General features: G+C 49.0%; 10 protein-coding genes across 10 annotated transcripts; 5 read left to right on the top strand and 5 right to left on the bottom strand.

Annotated features, from left to right (window-relative positions):
* Positions 1 to 18: 18 nt before the first annotated feature.
* N7519_006356 (glycoside hydrolase family 47 protein) lies at positions 19 to 4,682 on the top strand (the record flags this gene model as incomplete). The annotated part of the gene is made up of 5 exons (XM_057293132.1): positions 19 to 196; positions 1,221 to 1,347; positions 1,414 to 1,775; positions 1,867 to 2,408; positions 2,460 to 4,682. 5 exons carry the CDS (start codon positions 19 to 21, stop codon positions 4,680 to 4,682), a joined length of 3,432 nt encoding a protein of 1,143 aa, XP_057147943.1.
* Positions 4,683 to 4,887: 205 nt separating this feature from the next.
* Positions 4,888 to 5,884, bottom strand: N7519_006355 (sugar phosphate isomerase/epimerase family protein; the record flags this gene model as incomplete). Its single annotated transcript, XM_057293131.1, has 2 exons — positions 4,888 to 5,288; positions 5,350 to 5,884. The coding sequence occupies 2 exons, from the start codon at positions 5,882 to 5,884 to the stop codon at positions 4,888 to 4,890; spliced, it is 936 nt and encodes a 311-aa protein (XP_057147942.1).
* Positions 5,885 to 8,952: 3,068 nt separating this feature from the next.
* On the top strand, positions 8,953 to 10,343 carry N7519_006354 (cytochrome P450; the record flags this gene model as incomplete). Its single annotated transcript, XM_057293130.1, has 2 exons — positions 8,953 to 9,641; positions 9,695 to 10,343. 2 exons carry the CDS (start codon positions 8,953 to 8,955, stop codon positions 10,341 to 10,343), a joined length of 1,338 nt encoding a protein of 445 aa, XP_057147941.1.
* A 493-nt stretch (positions 10,344 to 10,836) lies between these two features.
* Positions 10,837 to 11,175, top strand: N7519_006353 (uncharacterized protein; the record flags this gene model as incomplete). Its single annotated transcript, XM_057293129.1, has 1 exon — positions 10,837 to 11,175. The coding sequence occupies one exon, from the start codon at positions 10,837 to 10,839 to the stop codon at positions 11,173 to 11,175; it is 339 nt and encodes a 112-aa protein (XP_057147940.1).
* Positions 11,176 to 11,571: 396 nt separating this feature from the next.
* N7519_006352 (uncharacterized protein) lies at positions 11,572 to 11,754 on the bottom strand (the record flags this gene model as incomplete). The annotated part of the gene is made up of 1 exon (XM_057293128.1): positions 11,572 to 11,754. The coding sequence occupies one exon, from the start codon at positions 11,752 to 11,754 to the stop codon at positions 11,572 to 11,574; it is 183 nt and encodes a 60-aa protein (XP_057147939.1).
* Positions 11,755 to 11,816: 62 nt separating this feature from the next.
* N7519_006351 (adenine phosphoribosyltransferase APT1) lies at positions 11,817 to 12,479 on the bottom strand (the record flags this gene model as incomplete). The annotated part of the gene is made up of 2 exons (XM_057293127.1): positions 11,817 to 11,962; positions 12,017 to 12,479. 2 exons carry the CDS (start codon positions 12,477 to 12,479, stop codon positions 11,817 to 11,819), a joined length of 609 nt encoding a protein of 202 aa, XP_057147938.1.
* Positions 12,480 to 14,483: 2,004 nt separating this feature from the next.
* N7519_006350 (uncharacterized protein) lies at positions 14,484 to 16,410 on the top strand (the record flags this gene model as incomplete). Its single annotated transcript, XM_057293126.1, has 2 exons — positions 14,484 to 14,627; positions 14,818 to 16,410. The coding sequence occupies 2 exons, from the start codon at positions 14,484 to 14,486 to the stop codon at positions 16,408 to 16,410; spliced, it is 1,737 nt and encodes a 578-aa protein (XP_057147937.1).
* Positions 16,411 to 16,742: 332 nt separating this feature from the next.
* Positions 16,743 to 17,502, top strand: N7519_006349 (YjgF/Yer057p/UK114 family; the record flags this gene model as incomplete). The annotated part of the gene is made up of 4 exons (XM_057293125.1): positions 16,743 to 16,788; positions 16,898 to 16,911; positions 17,061 to 17,234; positions 17,356 to 17,502. 4 exons carry the CDS (start codon positions 16,743 to 16,745, stop codon positions 17,500 to 17,502), a joined length of 381 nt encoding a protein of 126 aa, XP_057147936.1.
* Positions 17,503 to 17,864: 362 nt separating this feature from the next.
* N7519_006348 (C2 domain protein) lies at positions 17,865 to 22,085 on the bottom strand (the record flags this gene model as incomplete). Its single annotated transcript, XM_057293124.1, has 6 exons — positions 17,865 to 17,921; positions 17,981 to 18,651; positions 18,696 to 19,347; positions 19,403 to 19,871; positions 19,924 to 20,109; positions 20,164 to 22,085. The coding sequence occupies 6 exons, from the start codon at positions 22,083 to 22,085 to the stop codon at positions 17,865 to 17,867; spliced, it is 3,957 nt and encodes a 1,318-aa protein (XP_057147935.1).
* A 773-nt stretch (positions 22,086 to 22,858) lies between these two features.
* On the bottom strand, positions 22,859 to 23,449 carry N7519_006347 (uncharacterized protein; the record flags this gene model as incomplete). The annotated part of the gene is made up of 3 exons (XM_057293123.1): positions 22,859 to 22,885; positions 22,946 to 23,275; positions 23,327 to 23,449. 3 exons carry the CDS (start codon positions 23,447 to 23,449, stop codon positions 22,859 to 22,861), a joined length of 480 nt encoding a protein of 159 aa, XP_057147934.1.
* Positions 23,450 to 23,456: the final 7 nt, after the last annotated feature.

Here is a 23,456-nt window from a genome sequence, read left to right as displayed (position 1 = left end):
CTCTTCAAGTACTGCAAAATGTCCGTTCCAGGGTATGCTCCTGGAGACCCTTCCTACTGCCAGGTGGAGGCCCTCGCCGGCAACACCGTCATGTACCGCCAGCTCTCTTTCGTCAAATATGTCGAGCCAGAATGCAAAAAATGGCACTTTCGGGGTGACCGCTTTTTTATCGCCAGCTCGGGAATTTATCTCTTTTGTGAGTCTTACGTCGAATACTACAACCTACGCGAGTTGCTTAAGAGCTTCGTTACTAACCTCAGTAACGCAGATACCAATTTCCACTTCCCCAGCCCCATTCGATATACCCTGCTTGTTCTCCAATTTCTTATGCTATGCCTACAACTTTACTGCATAGCCAAAATGATTTTGGCATTTCGCCGTGAATACAAGAATCCGAAGGGCCCTGCTTACCATATCATCGCTGGACCAGCTTATACGGTCCCTCTGCCATCAGCAAACTGTGACCTGGGATCGGACAATACTGTCGAGGCTCACATTTCTGGGCAAATAGAGAAGGTCTCTTTTAGTGAATAGGGGAATTGTGAGTTGTAAGAAACCCCGTGTTTTTCGTGCGTCTTCTGCCGCTGATATATGAGCTTACAGTTTGGCCTCAGTCGTTGGGTATTGAAGGAAATACATATGTATTCTTGAAGCGTCTAGTTGCATTTGCTTTACATGTGTCTGTATGGCTTGGGCAAGTCGGATTCCCTGGAGACAGCAAAAATGATGGTTTCGAGGCGAGCTCTTATGATATCGCTTTTCAATTCTAAGTGTACTTGCTGGATGTCGCCTCGTGGAGTTGGAATCCAAGACTTTGTACATTAACCGTGTTCTATGGCAAAAGTATGGTATATGGTATGCGATATATAGTGTATCTGTAACTGTATCCATGGTTTATAGTAGGATAGCCCTTGAAGTCTATACATACATACATATGGAATAAAATGTTCAAAATCTACATAAAAAAAGGAAACATTCTAGTAATTTTATAAATATTCCAACCTTCTATAAGTTGTACAGACAATGTATAGTAAGGAGATGATGCAATAAGCGGGCAAAAAAAAAGATATTCCCCAGAGGCTTATCTGGCCGAATCCCCCCAACTTCCCACTCCACAACAAGCCGAGGGTGATCATCCCCATTAAAGTCTCTTTGGAGAGAGGGCTTAAACAAAAAAAAGAAAAGGCCATCTGACGCCCCATGACCCCTACGGCGCTCAGATCTGCTTGAAGCGCACGCGACGGGGGTGATGTTCAACCTCCGCGCCGCCTGCATGGTGGTTTGGGCCATCTTGTTATGGCTCACCGTCGTCCATGGCATGCGAGACAGCCAAGTCAAAGAACTAAGGTATAGCTACCCTCAGTCATCTTGAGTGCCATCCAAATCAACTAATACACCCCTGTCCTCCTACAGACAAGAAACTGAGCGCATGTTCTTCCATGGCTTCGAGAACTACCTCCAATACGCGTTTCCCGAAGACGAATTACGCGCCCTAACATGCGGCCCTCTTGTTCGCGACGAGAAGAACCCAGAGAACAATGATGTGCTAGGGAATTATTCTCTGACATTGATTGACAGCTTGTCGACACTGGCCATCCTGTCCTCAAGCCCGGACAGTGGCGAGCGAGCCTTGGCGCATTTCCAGGATGGTGTCGAGGGCTTCGTTAGGCTGTATGGCGATGGCTCGGACGGCCCTGCTGGTCAGGGTGAGAGGTCGAGGGGATTTGATCTGGATAGCAAAGTACAATTGTTTGAAACTGTGATTCGGGGTCTGGGTATGCGTTCTTCTCCTTCATGGCTTATCGATCTGTCCCTGCTCGATTTCCGGCTACTATGTCTTACTGCTAACATCCACGGGTATTTCAGGTGGATTACTCAGTGCCCATCTTTTCGCCGTCGGCGAGCTACCCATCACCGGTTACGAGCCATCAGAACGACAAGCTGCCTTCGCCAGTGCATGGGATAAAAGTATGTTTACAGAAAGTGACCACGGTATTCAATGGGGCAGTGGCTTTGTATATGATGGCCAACTGCTTCGGCTTGCTGTGGATCTGGCCCAGCGTTTGCTTCCTGCATTCTATACAGAGACTGGCCTTCCCTACCCTCGGGTCAACCTGCGCCACGGGATCCCATTCTACGAGAATGCGCCTTTAAATACCAATGTCCGAAGTACCGAAGGGAAACGAAAATCCAAAAATGCGGAGACTGAGCCCGCTGAAACTTGTAGCGCCGGTGCAGGCAGTCTAGTTCTTGAATTGACCGTCTTGAGTCGACTCACCGGTGATGGGCGGTATGAGGACTTGGGAAAGAGGGCATTTTGGGCAGTCTGGAACCGCCGGAGTGACATTGGACTACTTGGATTTGGCATTGATGTCGAGTCCGGGAAATGGGTGGGACCATGGGCCGGGGTAAGCAGGATCCTTTTTTTACAGGTACAAGCATATACTAATCGTCAGTAGATTGGCGCGGGAATTGACAGTTTCTACGAGTATGCCGTCAAAGCTTATGTTCTCCTGTCCGAGGGCGAGCGTCTGCCTTTCAACTCCGATAGTCCTTGGGCAGCATTGGACTCATACTATGCTCCTCTGTCGGACTACCAGCATACCGCTGAGGCCTTCCGACAAGTCTGGGAAGAATCGCATACCGCGATCAATCGCCACCTATTCCGAGGTGAGGGTTATCAACATCCCCACCTTATTGTAGGGGATGTGATTACCGGTGCCACGCGTGCTTTCTGGATCGATAGCCTGAGCGCTTTCTATCCGGGAGTTCTTGCCCTGGATGGAAAGGTAGATGAAGCTATCCAGATTCATCTGCTGACTACCGCAATCTGGACACGCTACTCGGGAATCCCTGAGCGATGGAACGTGGCTACTGGTGACATCGACAACGGTATGCCGTGGTACGGAGGTCGGCCCGAGTTCATCGAGTCCAACTACTACATTTACCGGGCGACTCAAGATCCTTGGTACCTGCATGTCGGAGAGATGGTTCTCAGCGACCTCAAGCGTCGTTGCTGGACCAAGTGTGGCTGGGCTGGTATTCGGAATGTCCTGACTGGGGAGCTTATTGACCGGATGGAGAGTTTCTTCATTGGAGAGACAGCCAAATACCTATATCTGCTGTTTGATCAGGACCATCCCTTGAACAAGGTTGATGCCCCCTGGGTTTTCAACACCGAAGGCCATCCTCTCATCATCCCGAGAAAATCGGCATCCACGCCGCACCAGCAGCAAATCCCAACTCAGGGCCAGGACATCGCCGAGGGAGTATGTCAAATTATTCCCTCTCCATTCTTCGGCGTGTCCTCCACTGCGTCCCGAACAGACATTTTTCATGCTGCCAACCTGGCACGCCTGGATCTGATGCCTGATCGAGGAGTGGCGGCAGGTCCTATTTTGGAAGACTCGCCTGGACATCAGAGTGTCTTTGTGTCTGACCTTTCATCACCAACCAATTACACATTCTACCCGTGGACGTTGCCGCCTCAGCTGGTTCCGTTCAACGCTACCAGCGCCCCTATGGCCGTTCGGCCCACGCTCGACATCTCTTTCCCATCGCTGCCAGGCGGCGTAAACATGGGCCCTGGAGCGCTGGAACGTGTCCGAGACGGGGTACTGGTGAAAACTATTGGAGGACTCCGGTTGAGTATGGTTCAAGATGTACGGTTAGATATTCCGACGCCCACGACTGGGGAGGAGGAAGACGGGTACCGGGTGCAGGTGATCAACAATGTGCCCTTGGGCAAAGATGAGAAGGTATATCTCTCTCGCCAAATCACCTTTGATGTCGTCGATCCATATGATCCGAATTTCACCCGTGTTCGCGACAATGCCATGCTTGACCTCGTCATTGACGTTCTCCCAGAGCCCTCTCGCCGACGCAATGATTCGGCTCATCCACGAGATGAAACACCTCAACCAGAGAGTCCACACCCGCCAGAGCCCCGTCTCGGAGGCCACAGCCCCGCCTCTTCGGTCGACGATGCCGCAATTGTTGACTCCCCGGACTCAACCGTAAGGGCCATGCTGTCGTCTCTGATGCACTCGGTGTCGTCTTTGCTTCACAATGAACGGACCGAACCTGCTCCACTCAGGCTGAGTCTCCCCGCTGCTATCGCTACAGGCATTGGGGCCAGCCCTCTTCCGGATATTGAAGATGCAGTTACCATGTCCTTGCTCGGCAGCCCATCCACAGACCGCCTGTCGTGGTCAAGTATATACTTCGCGGACGAGCTCTGCGACGAGCGAATTCTTCGGGAGGTTGCCCATAACCACGAAGTCCTTGTAATTAAACGTGGTGGCTGCACTTTCTCGGAAAAGCTACGCAACATTCCGGCATACAGACCAACACGATCCGCGCTGAAGCTGGTTGTCGTCGTCTCATATGACGACTTGCCACCACACGACTTCGGCGAGCAGAAGAAAGAGTCAACGAGTCAACCCGGGTCTCGCTCTGCCCTCGCTGCCGTCCGCGCCGAGTCCACTCTCATCCGTCCACACCTCGACGAAGCCCAAATGACAGCCAGCGGCATTCCACGAAATTACCTCATCAGCATGGTAATGGTCGGCGGCGGAGATGAAACATATGAACTCCTACGCCATGCAAGCGGCATCGGAGTCAAGAGAAGATACAGCATGCGCTCTCGCGGCGTCCCAATCACGAATTTACACATTGTTTGAATATTCAACAGATATACTATACCCTTTTGGAAGACTCTCGGATCATTTGTGGCGTGCTTGTTTTATGTTTTGCAGATATGCATAGTTTTAGACTTGAATATAGTCAAAACCCCAGCTCTCAGAGAATCGAACTGGATGCATTTGATGATAATATCCATCTACCCTCAACTTATTCCCATATACACCCGTCAACAGAAAGCCCAGCTCAAATCCTCGACTTGCTCTCCATCTCAATCTGAACCTTCCTCCAGGCCTCAACGCCCCTCTTCGCCGCCATCTCAGGACTAACCCTCCCATCCCTCATATTCCGATCAAAAACCTCCATAGAAACCCACCCCTCAAACCCAACCTCAACAATCCACGCCCGAGCAATCTCCACAACAGGCAAATACGCCCCAAACTCAACCTCCAAAGGAAAAGGCCTCGCATGCTTCGACCAAGTAAACTCCTTCGCCTCACCAGGCAAAGCCCACGGATGCGCCAACGAATAAGGCGGTTCGAACCTCTCCGCATCAGAAAGCTGCACATAGAAGATCTTCTCTCGCGGACAATCCCGCACAAACCTCCTCAGCGAATCCCGCAGCTTCGTCTCCGCATCCATCTGCACTCCCGTCGGCGAAGCATTATCCCCCCCACAAACGCGTCCCTTCATGGAAGGTATCCATACACAGTCCGAAATTCGGACGGTCGACCCGCTGCACGATTGACAAGGCGCTTTCCCAGGTTGAGCAGTTTGTTCCCCAGGACAGCGGTTCGTAGGCGATTGATACTACTGGCTTGTTGGAGCTGGCTAGGTCGGCTAGCTGCTGGAGGTCTGATATGATCGTCTTTTCATCGCGGGTGCAGTCCGCTGTGAAGATTGATGGGACTTGTAGGTATGGTGCGTGTAGCAGACGGGCGAGTTCGAGCCAGTGCTGCGCGAGAGCGAGTCTTTCTTTTAGCGGGGTTGTTGAGCCTTCGTAGTTTTCGAAGGGGGCTAGGGAGAGGACTTGGAGGTTTGTTTCCAGGCAGAGGGTGTGGATTTTTTGAGCTGCCGTATGGATGGGGATGTTTTGGGCTTTGCTGTATGTGAGGAGGTCGTTGTAGACTATCTCGATTCCTGCGATGCCGGCTTGGGCTGCGGCGCGGATTTTGTGGTCGAGGGTGTGGCCTGGGTATTGACTTAGGGAGATGCTGGCGATTGCTAGTTTATTGGGTGCCATTTTGAGGTTTTTTTCTTTTGACATTGAATATTCAATCGATGACTTGCTTGGGAGACTTGATATATCGAATTAGGGCGGGATTTGGTTTCCGGTATGTGGATGATTCACGAATAGACAACCCCGCAATTATCGAGTTATTTCAGGCAGTCCTCTGTAGGTGCATCTATCGGTCATTAATCACCGAAGGGTGTGGAGTGGTTGATCATCACCTTGCAAGGGTTGTAGATTTGGGAGTATAAGACCGAGGTACTTAAGCTCTCAGGTAATCTAAGACTTTCATTAAGCTCGCAAATAGCAATAGACACAATAGACACATACATAACATAGCTAGCATATATTAAACATAGCAGATTCATCGACATCCAGCAACTCCCGTGAATATATCAATCTCATACATCCATTCAAAGAGCCAAGCTCAACCGCGGTCATTTCGATTGACCTTCCATCCGCCCTTATCCATGTCTTATGACCCAGATCCCTCTCAGTAACGACCTTGAACATATGACGCTTTGTCGCCGTTGGGAATGCCTTTTGCCCCCATGCAGAGTAATCCAATCCCGCTTCTATGAAGAATTGCTTAATCCACCTGTTAGTCTCCTTGTGTGGACAGATACCACTCAACACGCCCGCTAACCCCTCCGGAAAGTCAAAAGTGTAGGTATTGCGGACTTGGATAGACTCGTGGTTATCCTTATAGAGTTCCGTTGTGATTGCAACTTGTGCGTAAGGGTGATTGGTGACTTTACAATGATGCGAGAGTTTCGTCCAGCGATCATGAATAAAATCTTCCGGAAACAGAGTTCTGCCGTCTTCGCTAGAAGATAGTATATCCAATAGAAGTTGCCGCTCGTTGAATGAGATGCTGAGACAAGGCAGATGTCGACTAAACCCGCGAAAGGCAAGCAGCCATCAAGTATAGCGCACTTATAGCAACAGCTCCCTTTTGTGGAGTGCCTAGAGGGTTTGAATGACGAGCGTGGGTGTAGACTCATACACACCACGCAGCATTTCCAGCGTTCGTTTTCGAGTTGCCGTAGAAGCTGGATTCGAGGTCTTTTTTCAAGCTCAGCATTGCGGTATATTGGTAGACGCTTTTCACTTGGGATTAGGAGCTTTGCATGGTCTGGGTCTTTCGTCTTGAGGAATGAGACAAAGTAGGCGTAGAGGTATTTGCATGTCAGTGCAAAGTAGAGCTGCTCTAGCACGGGGAGTTGCTCGTATATAAGGTCTAATATCTCTGCTGGGATCTGCCCGTTGGGAAGCTTTGAGGTCTTGGGCTGAGACAATCGGGACAATCGGGACAATCGGGACAATCGGGACAATCGGGACACCGGGCTCTTTTCTTTTCTATGTGCTGACCGAAATATTGAGTAAAGTGTCATGTTGTAAGCATTGTCGAAAAGGCAAGTCCTACACCGTGGAGGTTGATGCTGGTTCTATCACGTCCAGATGTCGTAATACAATATGGAGCCTTGAAGGGCTACATGCTCCCGTGACTTTACTGCCCTTGACTTAATTCTCTTCAACCTCCATTCGCAAGTCAGCTTACCCCAAATACCAATCGAGCCATTTTCTGTTATTATGTGGACAGATAAGACGTAACTTGCGTCCATGGAGTATCTATTTACCTCCCACATTTCAAATCAGATATTCCGTAATAATCAACGTTAAATTCTTCCAATGTCCGCGATAGCCATTTGTGCTTTAGTAGAAGATCTAGCCCGCAGCCATGTCTGTGACCAACGTCCTACCTTTCTCCAACGAAGTCTTGATTGGCTCGGGGAGTCGAGAAATTAATATATAGCACCCACCGTTCATACCCAAGTGGGGCAGTACACTCCATACGAAGTACACTTGCATCAATTAGCGTAGACTGTCACCAACATCCCTGCTCTTTTTCCTAGTCGGAGTAGCTCATGTCTCACATCTGCTGTCAGCTATGTAGGTATGTTGTAGTTTCGTTTCTTGTCCATTCGCAGACGCCAAATGATGTCGACACCATTGTTATACATACCCTGGTTCCCTGAGATTCTTTTCTCCGGACACTATGGCCACAATACTAGCCAATTTTATCCCCTAGCCTTAATGCAATAGCTGTGTCGCTAGTACGATGAGTATCCCTGCACTTCTTGGCGTTTTCGCTATTACAGCCGTTGGTAATATCGTCTTCAGCACGTTCGTTCTAAGGACAGTTAAACCCAGCATATTGCTAGCAGATAAGATTCTAGGGATTGTTTGTCTTAATAACTTCGATATACCCAGGTCACGATATCTGTCTATGAAGTTTCATTAACTCATTTCCTTAGATGGATGTATAATCCCATGCTTGAAGGGTACTTTGTGTATAACCACAAGACAACGCCACGTAGTCTAAGTATTCTCAAAGTGGAAGGAGTAGGAAATAACCCATTCTATAAGACTCGGCATGGAAAAAACGACACTAAGAGGGGCACATGCATAGGACAGCATGCATACTAGTACACTATAAGCTTACCGAATTTTAGCACTTTAGTACTAAATCGACTAGTTATAATGCCCTTTTGCCAGGAAAAGACTCCTGTTTCTGCGCTCACCATTGCTTCAAATATCTTGGAAAGGGCTTCCTCCAGTATGGAGAACATCTCTGAGAGCCACAGTATGCTTAGGATACCCAATCAGGTATGTCTACACTTGCACCACATTAAGCTTCGGTTTACTAACAGCGTGTTTATTTCCTAGGAAAATCCGTTGTTTGCCAATCCGCTCCTTATCACAGTCAATTCTACGCCTTTTCGAGTCGCAGTCCTCGCCTTATTGACGCTTCTTGTGTCAACATATACGCTGTCCTTATTTAGATTCATCCGGATTCGAAACAGCCAGAGGCCCGGAAAGGAAGCACCAACCCTTCCATACTACCTCCCAAGGCTGTGCCATGCCTTTGACCTAGAATGGAGCATGGCCAGCTTCCTGGCTAGCACAGTGCAAGTCCCGTATCTACACGCAGTCGTGATGTTACTAACAAATGCTTTAGCAAACGCTGGGGCTATCTTTCACCTATTGCAGTCCGTGCTGGATCCTTCGGGTTCACAATGATCGTCAACCCGAATCATATCAGAACCATACTGCGGTCTTCTAGGACCCTGACGAACAGGCCTATGATGGCTTTTGTCATGGAGAAATGGTTTTCCACGCCTAAAGAATATTTGCGCTTCTATGCTGCTCATGATCCCACTTCGACACCGGGAGGAATGCCTGAGCATATGCATGATTTCCAGGTGAAGGTCAGCGTCAAGTACTTGTCAGGAAAACACCTCCTGGAAATGTCAGAGAGATACCTTGCAATTCTCAAGCGCAGGCTAGTGAAGCTCGAGATTCAACCGGACAGTTGGGTGGAGATCTCGGATTTTTATACATGGCTTCAGATCCAGGTCACTCCCTCGATTATTGAAGCCATGATGGGTTCACGAATTCTAGAAATGTATCCTGGCATCGTGGAGGACTTTTGGAAATTCGAACATCAGGTCGCAAACTATTCCCGTGGCTTGCCTCGCTGGATGATTCCATCTGCATACAAAACCCGGGAACGTTTGCTGGCGAATATCAAGGCATGGAATCGGCTTGCAAGTTGCAAGTCGGATTATACGCAGCATGGGGAGGAGGGGCCTGAGTGGGATGAATTCTTTGGGACCAGATTCATCAAAGCTCGTGAAGATTATTTGAGGGAGTATGGTCTGAATGAGGACGCAATCGCATCTGAGCACCTTGGCCTTATTTTTGGGTAAGTACTTCTCATTTTGTTAGAGGAAAGGTTCTTAACTAAGAGACTTACAGATCCAATGCAAATGTCGTTCCCGCTGTCTTCTGGTATATTTTTGAATCTTTCAGAGACTTGGAATTGCAAGAAAAACTGAAGACGGAGCTCGAGGATTGTTTGAAACCAGAAACTGACGACTTTGATATTCCCAAGTTTTCCACTAAACCTCTGCTGCAATCCACTTACGCGGAAGTCTTGCGTCTCTGCGTTACAACCACCACGACACGCACAAATGAGGATGCCAACTTCAAGCTGGGTCCGGATTACACTATTGACAAAGACATGACAATGACAATATTCGCCTCGGTTACGGCTTATAACAGACAAGCCTGGGGAGCCGCAAGACCGGAGAGCATTGTCAGACCTCTGGGTGAGTTCTGGCCAGAGCGATTTCTTCGAAAGAACAAAAAAGAAGCAAATTTCAGTCTGGAAGGCTTGACTGAATGTTGGATGCCTTACGGTGGAGGCCAACGTATGTGCCCTGGTCGTCATTTTGCCAAGAATGTAATCATCGGCACGCTGGGATTGCTCTTCGAGTTGTTTGAATCTGGGCTGGTCGATGTTCAACAAGCTGAACAGGTTAAGCCTGACACGAAATGGGTGCCATATGGAACGTTACCACCTACGAAGAAGGTGGCCGTGAGACTTCGAAGACGTGCAGGATGAGGTTGCAATAGAGTATCCCGTTAGTAGTATAAAGAACGAGTGTCTGAGAGACATAATCTTCTCTGGAACAGAAATACCTCTACTTGCTCGAAACTCCTGGGAATAACCGCTTTTTTAGGGGTTTCTCTGCTTAAGGGAACAGCTTTAATATTCAAAGGAAAGACAGTACACATGGATTGGACTTGATCCAACCCCTGTAGAACTGGCAATATCAACAGCGGGGTCCCAAGGTTACCTACATATATAGTCTGTTTACTTTTGACTCATTTTCCTTCTCTTCTTTTCTCTTCCCTTCATCTCTTCCACAAGTCTCTTCCACAAGTCCACATTACACTCAACAACAACCCATCAGAAACAATGCTCTCCAACACCAACCTCCAAGCAACAGAAAGACACACCCAACCCCCAATACCCACCCCGCTTATCACAAAACCACCCCAATACCCAAAATACCTCTACTTCGCCTACGGCTCCAATCTCTCCCCCAACCCAAATGAAAACCCGCTGCCGCATAAACCCAGCTCACTCCGCCACCCCACTAGCAATCGCAGCCCTCCCACACTGGCGCTGGTTAATCTGTGAACCGGGCTACGCAAACGTCCTCCCACCACCCAGTCTGCGCGTCGCGAATCAAGACTCCGAAACCGCGCATAAGATTCCCGTTTCCGGGTCCGAGGATGCGGTCTACGGCGTTCTTTATCAGATGGATATTGGTGATGAGATGATTCTGGATGGCTATGAGGGTGTTGATGAGGAGGCTGCTAATGCGGGGGCTGGGGATGGTGTGCCTGTTTCTGTTAGGCCCCGGGTGCAAGGGGGATGGATCTTATAATAAGTGGTTTGTTGAGGCGGATGTTGTGAAGTGGTTGGATGGGGAGGGGGTTAGGGCGGGGCTTGAGAATAAGGGGAAGGTGCCGGTTTTGGTTTATGTTGATGAGAACTGTGTTGGAATGTCTAAGCCGAAGTTTGAGTATATTGCAAGGATGAATCGGGCTATTCGGGAGTCTGTGGATTTGGGGGTTCCCGTGGGATGGGCGGAGGGAGTTATGAGGAAGTTCATTCCTGAATAGAATACTAGATTTAGTTTGAGATAGATAAGACAGATGCTTTTAGAATTATATCATTGTTCAATTGCTAGAAAGGTACTCTATTGAAATAAGAAAATCTAATTTGCCAGTCTATACACATATCGAGTTGTATTGATAAAGCTATTTGTCTATATTGGGTATTATCCGGCGGGCAGCTCTGCGCCGGCTGTGACGGGTGCCGTCGACCAGCGAAACAAGGCTCCAGACTCGACGTTCGAGTAGATCGTTTGATGGGGCGGCCCGGAAGGAGCGGGTGACAGACGTTCACCGCAAGATCGGGAATGGCCGGGCTTTTGTCGGGCTTTTAAAAAGGATGGAGTCATTATAATCGGCAGTTGAGATCGTCGCAGAAAGAAATGATTTTTTTCGAAGCGGTGTGTATAAATTAAGCCTGGCCAGACAGGAGAGTGTACACCGGCGCGGGGAGGTTATCGCGTCCGTGAAGGAACTCAAGTTCGAGGAGGAAGATGAAACCAAGGAGTTCGCCGCCCATCTTCTGGATCAGCTCACCACCGGCCTTGGCAGAGCCACCTAAAAATAGTTTATTAGTATCAAGTACATATGTACCGGGTTCTTATCACATACCGGTAGCAATAATGTCATCAATGACGAGGACCTTCTGGCCGGGCTTGATGGAATCGGCCTGCATCTGGAAGAAGTCCTGACCATACTCCTTCTCGTAGCCCTGGGTTTCACAGGGGCCGGGGAGCTTGCCCTGCTTGCGCACGGGGACGAAGCTGGCACCCAGACGCAGCGCCAGGCTGGGTCCCATAAGGAAGCCACGGGCCTCGAGGCCAACAATGACATCGGGCTTCTGGCCGTAGTTGGTGAGGACGTGAAGTTCCAGGGAGCGGATCAGGGCCTCATGCAAAGAAGGATCGGCAAAGATAGGCAGGATATCCTCGAACAGAATTCCCGGAGAGGGGAAATCCGGGAACTGGCGCAGGGCGGCGCGCAGTCTTACCTTAAGACTGGCGAGTTCGGCGGCGCTGGTGGCATCGGAGGCGGGGAGTCCGACTTTGGAGGCATCTGGGGTAGTGGAGGACATTATGAGGAGGAAAGAGAGGAAGAGAAGGAGGGGAGGTTGGAAGTCAAAGGGTAAAAAAGGAAAAGACCAAAAAAAAAAAATATTTGGAGGGGGAAAAAAGGGAAATGGGTAAAATTACAGATAAGCAGATAACTGTGCCCCTCACAAGGTCTAGATCGTTTACTGTTCTCGTTTTTTGACCTTTTGGGGTATTTTATATATATCTATAGATTAATATAATTGATATACTTGATAGATATATTTATATATTATATACTTTTATTGATATTATATCCTATTTGATATATATAACATGTGTAGTGATACTTCATGTCCTATCATCAGATGTATGTAACTATCAAGTCTTCTACAACCATTTGAAATCAGCGGTCAGATCGCAGGTAAAATACTAGAGTATTAAAAAAAGTATTAAAATACTGGTCACGCAATTGCATATTCTTCTAGAAGGTAAAACTGTACTTCCTAAACTAGTATAACTTCTACGGAGTACAAAGAGATATGGTCCAACCCGGGTCGGATCTGCGAGACCCTAATTGATTAGCCCGTAAAACCTACCTAGGTAGTGCTCAGTCCCCTCATCGTCAGGGGACGAATTGTGTTGCAAACTGATACCACTCCTTCGTCATCCCTGCAGTGTTCCGGTTCCCCAGAAGCCTAGACCGTTGAACTGACATCTGGAGTCTGTGGTTACTTTTTGAAGGTCCAAAGGAGGACAACAGGCAGACCGAAACTAGAACTAAAACTACCACTATCAATGGATCATCATAAATGACTCACTCTGGCTTCTGTCTAGACCGGAGATTTAAAATCGCATTGGATCAGACCATCTCAGCGGATATGCCGTATGGCCAGTCCTTGACACATCGTACAGCCATTACACTTAGCCCTAACCAATGGAATCTCTCAATTCACGACGTGAATCTGAAACTCATCACAGTGGCTTTACTGGAAACAAATGTGCGTGCTGCATACCGGGATGTCTGTTGTGCAGATGGTGGGGGGATTGTCCGTGCAATCGCATAAATGACTTGCCCCTCGTTTTTTTAGGGGGAGTGGGCGGGGACAAAAGTACGAAAGTAAAGCATGAAACAACCTTGGAAGATAACAGGGGAAAAGCATAATCAGTTGCAGATCATAGTTCGAAACAAAATAATAAATAAATAAAAAGAGCAAAAAAGAAATCTCAAGTATTTTTAGGAATAGCCGAACGCGGGGGTCGAACCCGCAGCCTTAAGATTAAGAGTCTTACGCTCTACCGATTGAGCTAGCCCGGCCGGGCTGTTGAAGAGGGAAGCGATAATGTGCTACATAAGCCAGAGACAAGGAAAATCGTAAGTCAAATTTGGTTGGATTGGGCTTGATTCGTCATTGTAATATTCTATATTTATTTTTACTTCTTTTATTACCTACATGTATTTATTGTTGATGTTCTTATCCACAGATATATCTGCTTTGTCCTCGACCGTGCCGAATATATATATACCCTATTTGGGAGCGTCATTCCGTGAGACTGGAACCACCCTAGTTAGGCTACACAATCCCCCCTGGAAAAACTAGAGACCAAAATAATGACATATTCTTGGAAATACCATCCTTCCAAGGTTGGATACCTCCCAGACGGAAAGGATGACTGTACTGACTCATTGTCTCACAATTATACCTGAAGTATTACTTGACACTATAGATGCCATCTTAATACGTTTTCACCTATATGTACCTGCATGTACCTGCACGCAGATACTCTATTCAATTTAAAAAAGCGTAGATCTATGTACCCCTTTGTACTTCGAAGTATACTCGACCTTGGTCCAAGCCTAAACCGGGATAGCCCCTCACATGACCAGCACAGACCACCTCGCTTCAAGTTTTTCCGGTGAAGCCCGTATAAATCCGCCTGTTTTTCTCTTTTCCATCTCTCATGCCTTTCAAGTTTGAGAGCCTGACCGGCCACTTCCATCTCAGATGAATTATTTCTGATACCTTGTAATAAATTTGCTACCTACTATGATTGCCGAGATGCAGCCGGATCTGCACCATGACCAGCTCGAGGCCGTGGGCAAAGCCTTCGATGCACTCCTACTAACCGTGTACCGGCTGACACACAGACAAAATGAGCTGTTTCAGCACATGGACAATGTCTTCAAGCAGGTAAATACCCACTCTTCTTTCTTCCCCCCCCAGCTTCCGCATACTGGTCTCGCATGACGAGGAAATAGCTCTAGATCAGGAGTCACTTCTGTGACAATGACGGATTAACATGTATTATCTGATTGAGACCACGACTGCCTTGCTCTTATGCATTTGACAAGATGAACATTGCTAACTTTGTATCTTGCAGTACACAGATGTGATAGAAATTCTGCCCCCTCAAGATAGACATCGTGCATTTGACGTTCAATCCAAGCTGCTCGAACAGAAAGAAGAATACCGTCAGGGCCTCGTACACAGCAAGCCTCGAGTTGAGGAACAACCCTTGAATTCCATGGATGTAATAAAGACCCTCGTTGCACATCAAAATGTAGACGAAAATACTTTCCTGGCCATCAAGAACGGAGTGAAAGGGTGCAAATCTCTGCTCCGTTCCGAAGATAGCCTTTCCCAAATATCCTCCAACTCGTGCATCCTCGCGCAAGCACCGGCTCCAGCAATCGCGCTGGAGAAGGACTTCACAACGAATGGCACCCAGGGAAATCTACATTGCCCCTTCTCCAAACCGAATAAGATGCAGAGCGCAAATGGCAGCGAGGCCCCCAGTGGGAAAAACTCGGCCCCGAAGATCCAGATCGAAGCCACCTGCGGCCACGAGCATCTGGACCCCATCAGGGCTGAACTCGAAGAACGGCGCTCTAGCCACACCCCATCAGCCCCGTCCTCAAAGGGAGCTTGTCCCGTCTCCCGATGCCCGATCCGATTCCTCGATCAACACTCCCCAGAAGAAATCGCCGAATACGTCGAACGACACAAACATGAGATCCCCCGCAGTCACGCAATTTGCGTCAAGCGCTATCAACGAAACCCACAAGATATGAGACATTTGGACGCCAAATACGGTGGCCTGACCAGCATGATCGCTGGTTTAGGTGTTAAGCACCAAGCGTTCCTGCCTGACCGTCATACTAGCGGCGAAGGTCACTCCTCGCACTCTGCGTCGAGTGAACGCGTTGAAAAATGGGCCGAGAACGTGGACCCCAGTACGCCCAGTGTCCCGAACGAGGAGAACAATGAGGAGGATAAAAATGAGGATGATAACCGTCAGAGTCACTTTGACCGTCCCCTTCGTGAAGTCCGCGTGGGTGAATCCCCAAGCAGGCCTTGGGGCATTTCAGTGCCTGTCACACATCTACCCCCCGCCTCAGCGTCTATCCCAACATCCCCCGACCTCCAAGCCGACAAGCCTGATAACCCCGCCGATGCCGACATCCTTGACGCTAAGCCTGCCGGTGGCTGTCCATTCGGCCACGGTAAATCAAAGCCCGAGACCACAAAGCCCGAAACTCTAGAGCCCGAAATGGAAACATGTCGGAGTGGTGAAAGGCCCAAGGAAAATGATATTGTTACACCAAATAAACCCGGTTGTCCATTTGGCCACGATAAGCCAAAGACCGAAGTTCCAAAGCCTGAAATCAAGACCCCCTGGAGTGGTGAGTGGCCTAAGACCTGGCCCAAGGACCAGGCTGTCGCAGATCAAGCAGCCGAACAAGCACCTGATCCCCAGGTTGCTCCGGCTGCTCCCGTGAGCGAGGGCTCGACTACGAAACCCATCCCCCCCAACATTCTCCACCCCCTCCCACATCACCTTCAATGGCCCAGTATTCTTCGGATATTCCGCCGAGGAGACTGCCAGCCTCTTACGACAGTTTGGCAATCTAGGCAAATCATGACCCCAAAGAGACTTTTGTATAGTATGTTCTTGGAAGACGCAGTCTCTTAACGCATCACGACGAAACGACATAAATTTTTTTAGCAAGCAATTGTCACTGTATTAGCACAATTGAATCATGATTTAATACAAATTTCAATATAACGTCTATAATAGCTATAATAATAACAACAAAATCCATAATGTAAAGTAAACGAATGACTTCATCGGGGAGAGTCGAACCTCTCCGAGGGAAACTCGGAGAGCGGGGCAACTTCGTTATCAACACCTTCGTATATAACTTCCTCTCTCTCCCCATGCTGCGAATTACTCCTCGTCTTCTATCCCTATCTCGAATCCTTCGTCCTTCAATCCCACTCAACCCCCAGTTCCCTTCCCGCATAATGTCTGCCAACATGTCCATCGTCTCCGCTAAGGATGCCTGCCCTCGTAAGTCAAGCCCCGCCAGCTATGGATCCTCCCCTGCCTCTTAGACACTCAATTACAGAAATGGAATCAAAACAAGCAAAGAGCAATAGCTAATTCGCATCTCCTATAGCTGCCGGCCCTTACGTACGTTGTCCTTCCCTCTGCATCTGCAGCTCCATCTACCTTGGGAGCTACCCCTCTACACCGGAACAATACAACATACACACCAAAACACCATTCCGCCCACACATTGTACAGACTATAAAAGAAACCAACTAACGAACCCACCACAGTCCCAGGCCATCCGCGCCAACGGCCAGATCTTTGTCTCCGGCCAGATCCCCGCTGACTCCTCCGCGAACTTGATCGAGGGCAATATCGGCGAGAAGACTCAGGTTTGCTGCGATAACATCAAGGCTATCCTGACCGCCGCTGGTTCCAGCGTGGACAAGATCGTCAAGGTCAATGTATGTGTTTCCCTCCCCGGCTTTGTTATTGTAGTGATTCTGGACTCGGCTTTGCCAGGGAGAAAGAAGTGTACACAAGTTATGAGGAGGACGATTTGCTGACATTAATTCCTTTTCTCAGGTCTTCCTGACTGATATGGCCAACTTCGCTGAGATGAACGCTACCTACGAGAAGTTCTTCGTTCACAAGCCTGCTCGTAGCTGTGTTGCTGTTCACCAGCTGCCCAAGGGTGTGCCTGTTGAGATCGAGTGCATTGCTCTGGAGTAGATTTGAAGATTTATTTAATCTAAGTCTTACTTATTCGAGTCAATGAAAACAATATAAAATAAGTTTAAAATAAGAATAAGAATGAATTCGAATTATGTTGTGGAAATCCTCGGGGAGATCCTCTTCATCTTGATTATTTCCATTTCCGATCCCGTTTCCTTCGAAGAACATACATGCGCGAGTACAAGCAGATACCAAATTGGGAATCATAAGAGTCAAGGGTGTTGATGCGCAATGAGATAGAATGCAAGATACGAAGGAAATGGTGAGGGAAGAAAAGAAGAAACACAACGTTGCTGGCTCGATAGATAAGAAAAAATAGAGAACATAAACGTCAAAAGGTGGGAGAGCTTGCTAGGTGCTCACCTGCCGCGAGGGATGATACCGCTCATGCGGCTTCCCGCACCAGCCATCAGGCTCTGTTTCACGATAGCATCAGCAGCAGCGGCGGCAGCAAGTCTTTCCTTCTGACGGCTACGGTCCCGTAGATAACCGGCAGCTTCGGGCGCATGCGAAGAATGCGCAGGATCATATCGTCGTTAGGATCAGCCTGCGCCTCCCGTCGCTTCTCTTCCTTGGCCTTCCTCATCGTGCCCAGGTTGCGGGAGAGCATGATGCTCTTGGCGCGACGGGCAGCCGGAAGTCCCAAGCCGCCGTAGCCGGCACCTGTGGCGCCCAGGTGCGCAGGCGCAGAAGTGCGGTTGCGGGCCGCTTGTTGGCGGTTGACAGTCGCCGAGGCCATGCGTTCGGAGGTGCGGATGAGATGCTCCGTTGGTTCGAAGTAGAAGAAATTCAGAGACTGGATTTCGTGGTATTTGGGTGATTTCAGGATATCGATTGGGACGCCGTTTGCTTCGCCGGTTTCGTCGTCAATCGCATGGAAGAAGTTCAATAGTAGCACGAGCCAGCGTGATACGATGTCGACTTCTTGGATGGTTAATGGCTTCTGATGGGACGGCTTATCCGACAGAGGTGGTACGAGTAGACTCTCGATGGTGGCAAGCACTTCCTTCCACAGGCGAGCCATCACCATCTTCATGGCTTCGGGTGTGAGGGTTTTGTTCATGATTGCGAAGTTGTCATTGAAGTAATTGAACAAAGGAGTCAGTGCATTTTCGACGTCTGCCGGGGTGGGTCCGGCAGGGTTGGCTGCGCTCGGTTGCGATTCAAGAAACTCGAGACACTAGATATACTGAGTCCTCGAGAGAGCAGAGACTTCAGTGTCCGCCTGGAAAGACAGTGACTGATGTATGCCGAAAGCTTCTCTGTGATCTTCCGAGTCATATCCCTTTCAGTTCGCTTGAGTGTACGGAAAGCCTTGCCGAAGTAGAACTGGATGTCGTCTCGCTCGCCTTCCATACTAACTCGGAGTAGAAGCCGACCCTGGGTATCCAGGTCGAGCCAATACTCTCTTGGCAAGAAGTCACTAAAGTGCACAGGATCCAGCTTGATCGACGTGCGACCAACGTAGTCGTGATCGCCCACTGCATCCCAGTCCCAGATGGTAGCGATGATATTCAGAGGGCCCTGTGTTGTGAGATCCACTGCATCCTCCCATCGGGGATTGAGATTATTGTAGATGATGCGGGTTTTGGCAATTCGTTTCTGATATTCGTCCGTCAAGACGACATATGGATCGCTGCCACCGCCAATGTCGCATGCTTTCAAGTCCTCTGCCTCCACTACCTTGATTGTAAAGACATAGGTGGTAGACTTGCGGACCTTCTTGAGCTGCGGTGGAGTATTTCTTGCAATGACTTCGGCGCATGCATCGACGTTGATATCCTTTTCGAGTTTGTCGAGCTGAGCAAGTGCATACTCAATATTGTTCAGTTTCACCAGGGACTACGGAAAAATGTTAGCCGCGATATTTACCCAGTTGAGATGGACAAGAACACACCTCTGACGAGAATTGGAAGGGCTCGATTTTATCCTTATTCGTCCAGGTGTCCTTCGCGAATTGCATCAGTTTTTCCTGGGTGGTTTGGTTCAATGCTGCCTCTTGCTCGGGTGTGAGGCGATCCATCTCCCGCGTGAACATCTTTTCTAAGGAGTCACAATACGTTGCCACACCTTTCCCAATTGAATTAGAGAGATGCGTCATGAACTTCGCATATTGAAGATCATCGTCCCACTCCAGTTGCACCATATTCTCAACCACTTGGTTGAAAGATCGGAAAATATCAATGACTGATACACTGTGACGATCATCTTCAGGCGCGAGCTCTGTCGTTCCATCTGCACGAACGGCGAATGCATCTTGTCTAGTAGCTTGGCTGACCCAATCCATGATCTTTTGATCAGTCAGACGAAGCCATCTCCAGACGAAGTCTTGAAGGAGGCTCTCCACATGGAATGGGAATGGAGCACTAAGCCGTGTTAGTAATTCCACAGGAACAGAACAGGAGTACAGGGGCTTACTCTTCATGGGTGTTATGGAACAACCGCCTGATAGTAGCAAGCTGTTTGTATAGGTCGAAGCCGTCGTCGATAGCGATCTCCTCACCCCTGGCTTTTGCCTGGTCGAGAATCCTAATGATCATTTCATGTGCATCCTCGGCGAACATAGGGAGTACGTTGTGGCACAAGGTGGTGTAGGGATTCACACTATTTCTAAGTTAGAGACTGATCAACTAAACAGACGGGAAAGAAAGAACTCACCCCATAATTTCCGGGTTATTGCGGTAGCGTTTCTGGATCTTTAGCGCAAGCTTTGAGATCGCATCTCCAAGCTGAATGACATGGTCGGGATCCCAGGCCTCTTGTTCCACGGGGATTAGTTGGCTAAGAAGGCTTTGATACTTTGTTGTTGCTTTTTCGGCAAGTCCTTCTTGCACATACGTGCTAAACCGATTGATGTCTTCAGGGTCCTCAACGTAGCTGGGATCCATCTGGACGTGGGTGTCGAGAATGTACATAACTGGACCGAGTGGGCGCGGCTTTGCCTCAAAGCAGTCCATCATAGCCTCATATAGCTCCCGGAGCAGAGCCTCATGAAGTTTGGACAGCAGCATTTGCATCGTCTGAAGATCATGTACGGTCCATCGTTGCCGATCAAGGACAGCAGAAGCCGCAAAGCTACTGCGTTTGCGGTTCTCGCCCGTAGGCATTTCCTTCACGAAAGTAAACGCCGAGTCGAGTGTAGTGAGATCAATCTCATTGTCGACAAATTTAGTTTGAGCCACCTCAAGGAACAACACGACCCGGGAGAAGGTTGGAATCCGCCAGCGGAGACAAATCTCATTAAGCATTTCCGTGGACTGTTTCGAGAGCAGTTTCATTGAAGGCACGTCAGATGTGGCCTGTGTAGCTTCAAGCTCCCGGTCTCGCAGATCATGCGTCAAGGTCTGGGACAAGATATATTTGTACAAAGACCTAGGGTCAGACGGTATAAATGTGTATGTATCGGATTCATCTGACTCTTCTAGAGACAGCCCACTCAAATCAACAGGCTGATCAATGACATAAGATGTTCTGTCAGTCCGACCAGATGATGTCCTTGACAGGTCGGGGTTCTCATGGGGACTTGAATTGAACTGAGGAAGAGACCCGGGGGTGCTTTTGGCCAGCTCCGGGTTGGATTGCATGATTGAGAGCATCATTTGTGAGAGATCAGGACCTTCGCTCTTTTTCCAGGCATCATAGGCCTCGTCAGACTCAAAATCTTCCCTAGACAAGGTTTTATGTGTTTGGAGGTTCAGGTGGGCTTGATAGGTTTTTAGGTCCTGCAGAGCGGCCTTTTCGGTCCAGGTAGACTTGTGTTTATCGATTTCGGATTGTGCTTGGGATGTGGTCATCCCAAAGATCTTGGCCACATGTTGAACCAGGGGCATATCCTTCACATTGTAACTCAATGTACCAACACTTTCTGTCGCAGACGTAGGCCCGTTCGTTTGCATGAGGTCCTGGTCTTGCAGGAGAAGCTTGTTTTCCAGCACCGTCAATCGATTGGCCAACTCTGGGCGGTCCTTTGACCATTCGTGGTCTTTCAAGGTGAGCGCAAGGAGTCGGACAAAAAGTGCAACGTGCCGATCCACCATGAGCTTCCAGCTGTCATCGTCATGCTCTTTGCCCTTGCCTAGCTCTTTGACTGCGTTGGAGTAGAAAATCAGGAGCAGATCTTCAGCTCGCCGGTCCTTCTCCATGCGTTTTCGGAACGAGTCTTCCTTCAGAACGTTGAGAAAGACAGCGAATGTCCGCACCACTAGGTGATCTTGATATTCCTTCCTTTTCTCCTTTCCCATCAACACGCCCGTCAACCGCTTCTCCAGCTCGGACACGAAGCCATGGGGAACCCTGGTGCTCTTCGAGTCCCTGACCAAGGAGAAATCGCTCATTAAATCATGAATGGAGGTGGCTGATCGTTTTGGCCGCGCCGGCGCGACGGGGGCATTTTGGATGCGACGAGAGCGAGGGTGGAGGAGATAGGCAAGGTAGGCAACCCGAATGGCATGACTGTATGCCACGTTGGCGTTTAGGGGGCGGCGCCGCGCTATAGAGGAGTTACGCGAATGACGACCCTCATTCTGGAGGCTGTTAATCCGTCGGTTGACTCCTCGGGATTGGGTAGATGCTGTCGACATGGAGTTGTCAATTAAATTCGTGCAACGTTAGGAGGTGACAGGTAGCGCTGGAACATGGAGGAAGTTGGGAAGCCAGCACCCAGAAGAAGCTTTTCAGATATATTTCCTTTTTCTTTCAGTCCGAAGTGAAAGCCGTCACAAAACTGGAGGGGCGAATTTGTTTATTGAAGGGGAAGAGGGAGGGGGGAGGTGAAACAAAAAGCTGCCGAACCAACTGACGTATGGGCGTCCCGCCCAAAAACAATGCTATTTATGGTCTGGCTATACTATGGGAATACTATATATTTCTCTACCTTTCGTTTCATATACCAGCGCTTATTGCATATTGATAGTCCAAGGTGTCCTAATCCTTGTTCTCCCTGAAGGGGTTCAAAGTTATAAAGCTGCAAGGGTTTCCTGGTTATCTGCGAAGATCAATATTGACAATAAGGCAAGACTTACATCTAAACAGTGATCTAGGGGGATATTCAAAAGACATCTAAACTGATGTCTAAAAGGATATCCAAAAGGCATTCTAGAATGACAACCCGGGGGACATCGTGGTGTCTCAAATATAACGTCCATAATATCAAATGGATATCAATGCGATATATCGGCACATACGACAAACACAAACGTAGTTTTTAATCCAAATTCATTCCGAGCATGCGATCGGGCTTTTTCGGGTTTTGATGAAACATAGGACTGGTGAATCGACCACCAGTCCCCAAAGACGCCGAAGATAGAAAATCGTACTGGTATTTACACAAACAAAAAGAGAAACCAGATGTCAATCACCACTTGTCACCGGACTTGCGGGCCTAAAGCAAATGGTTAGCTTTTTGCCTTCGTAAGAGGTTGTGAATATCATGCCCACATACCGGCAGAGCATTGGGACCTCCCAACTCCTTCTCCAGACCATCGACGTAGGTCTTAGGAGCGCTCGGCTTGTCGGGGTAGTTGAGGCTGACAACGCCAACCAGGCCAAGGAAAGCAGCAACGAAGCATCCGAGGTGGAAGAAACCCTTGCCGGGCGAGACGTGGGTATATTGCTCGGGGCTGAAGACACCGAGGATTTCGTTATCCTCATGCACAGGCTCGCCAAAGTTGCGCTTTTCTTGTGCATCCCACCAGCCACCGTGAGGGTCTCTGTGTGCACGCTTCACAGCGGGAGGGTTCGGGTAGTTGTTGTTCTCTCCCCGGGTGTTAGGCTCCCGGATACCAAGTAGGGGGACGGCATCTGTGCCACATGGGTGCTATACCTGTAGAGGATCGTCAATCTCAGCAGCACGGAGAGCTGGGATCTGAGAGAAAGATGCGCGAGGAGCAATGGCTCGAGCGGCAACCTGGGGCAGGCGCCGGGCCAAGATCCGTTGAGACAGCATCTGGGAG

Source organism: Penicillium mononematosum (assembly GCF_028829835.1).
Source record: "Penicillium mononematosum strain IBT 11891 chromosome Unknown utg000003l:1.0-8172316.0:1.0-8177699.0, whole genome shotgun sequence".
Classification (NCBI taxonomy): Eukaryota; Fungi; Ascomycota; class Eurotiomycetes; order Eurotiales; family Aspergillaceae; genus Penicillium; species Penicillium mononematosum.
This window is presented reverse-complemented; position numbering and strand designations above follow the sequence as displayed.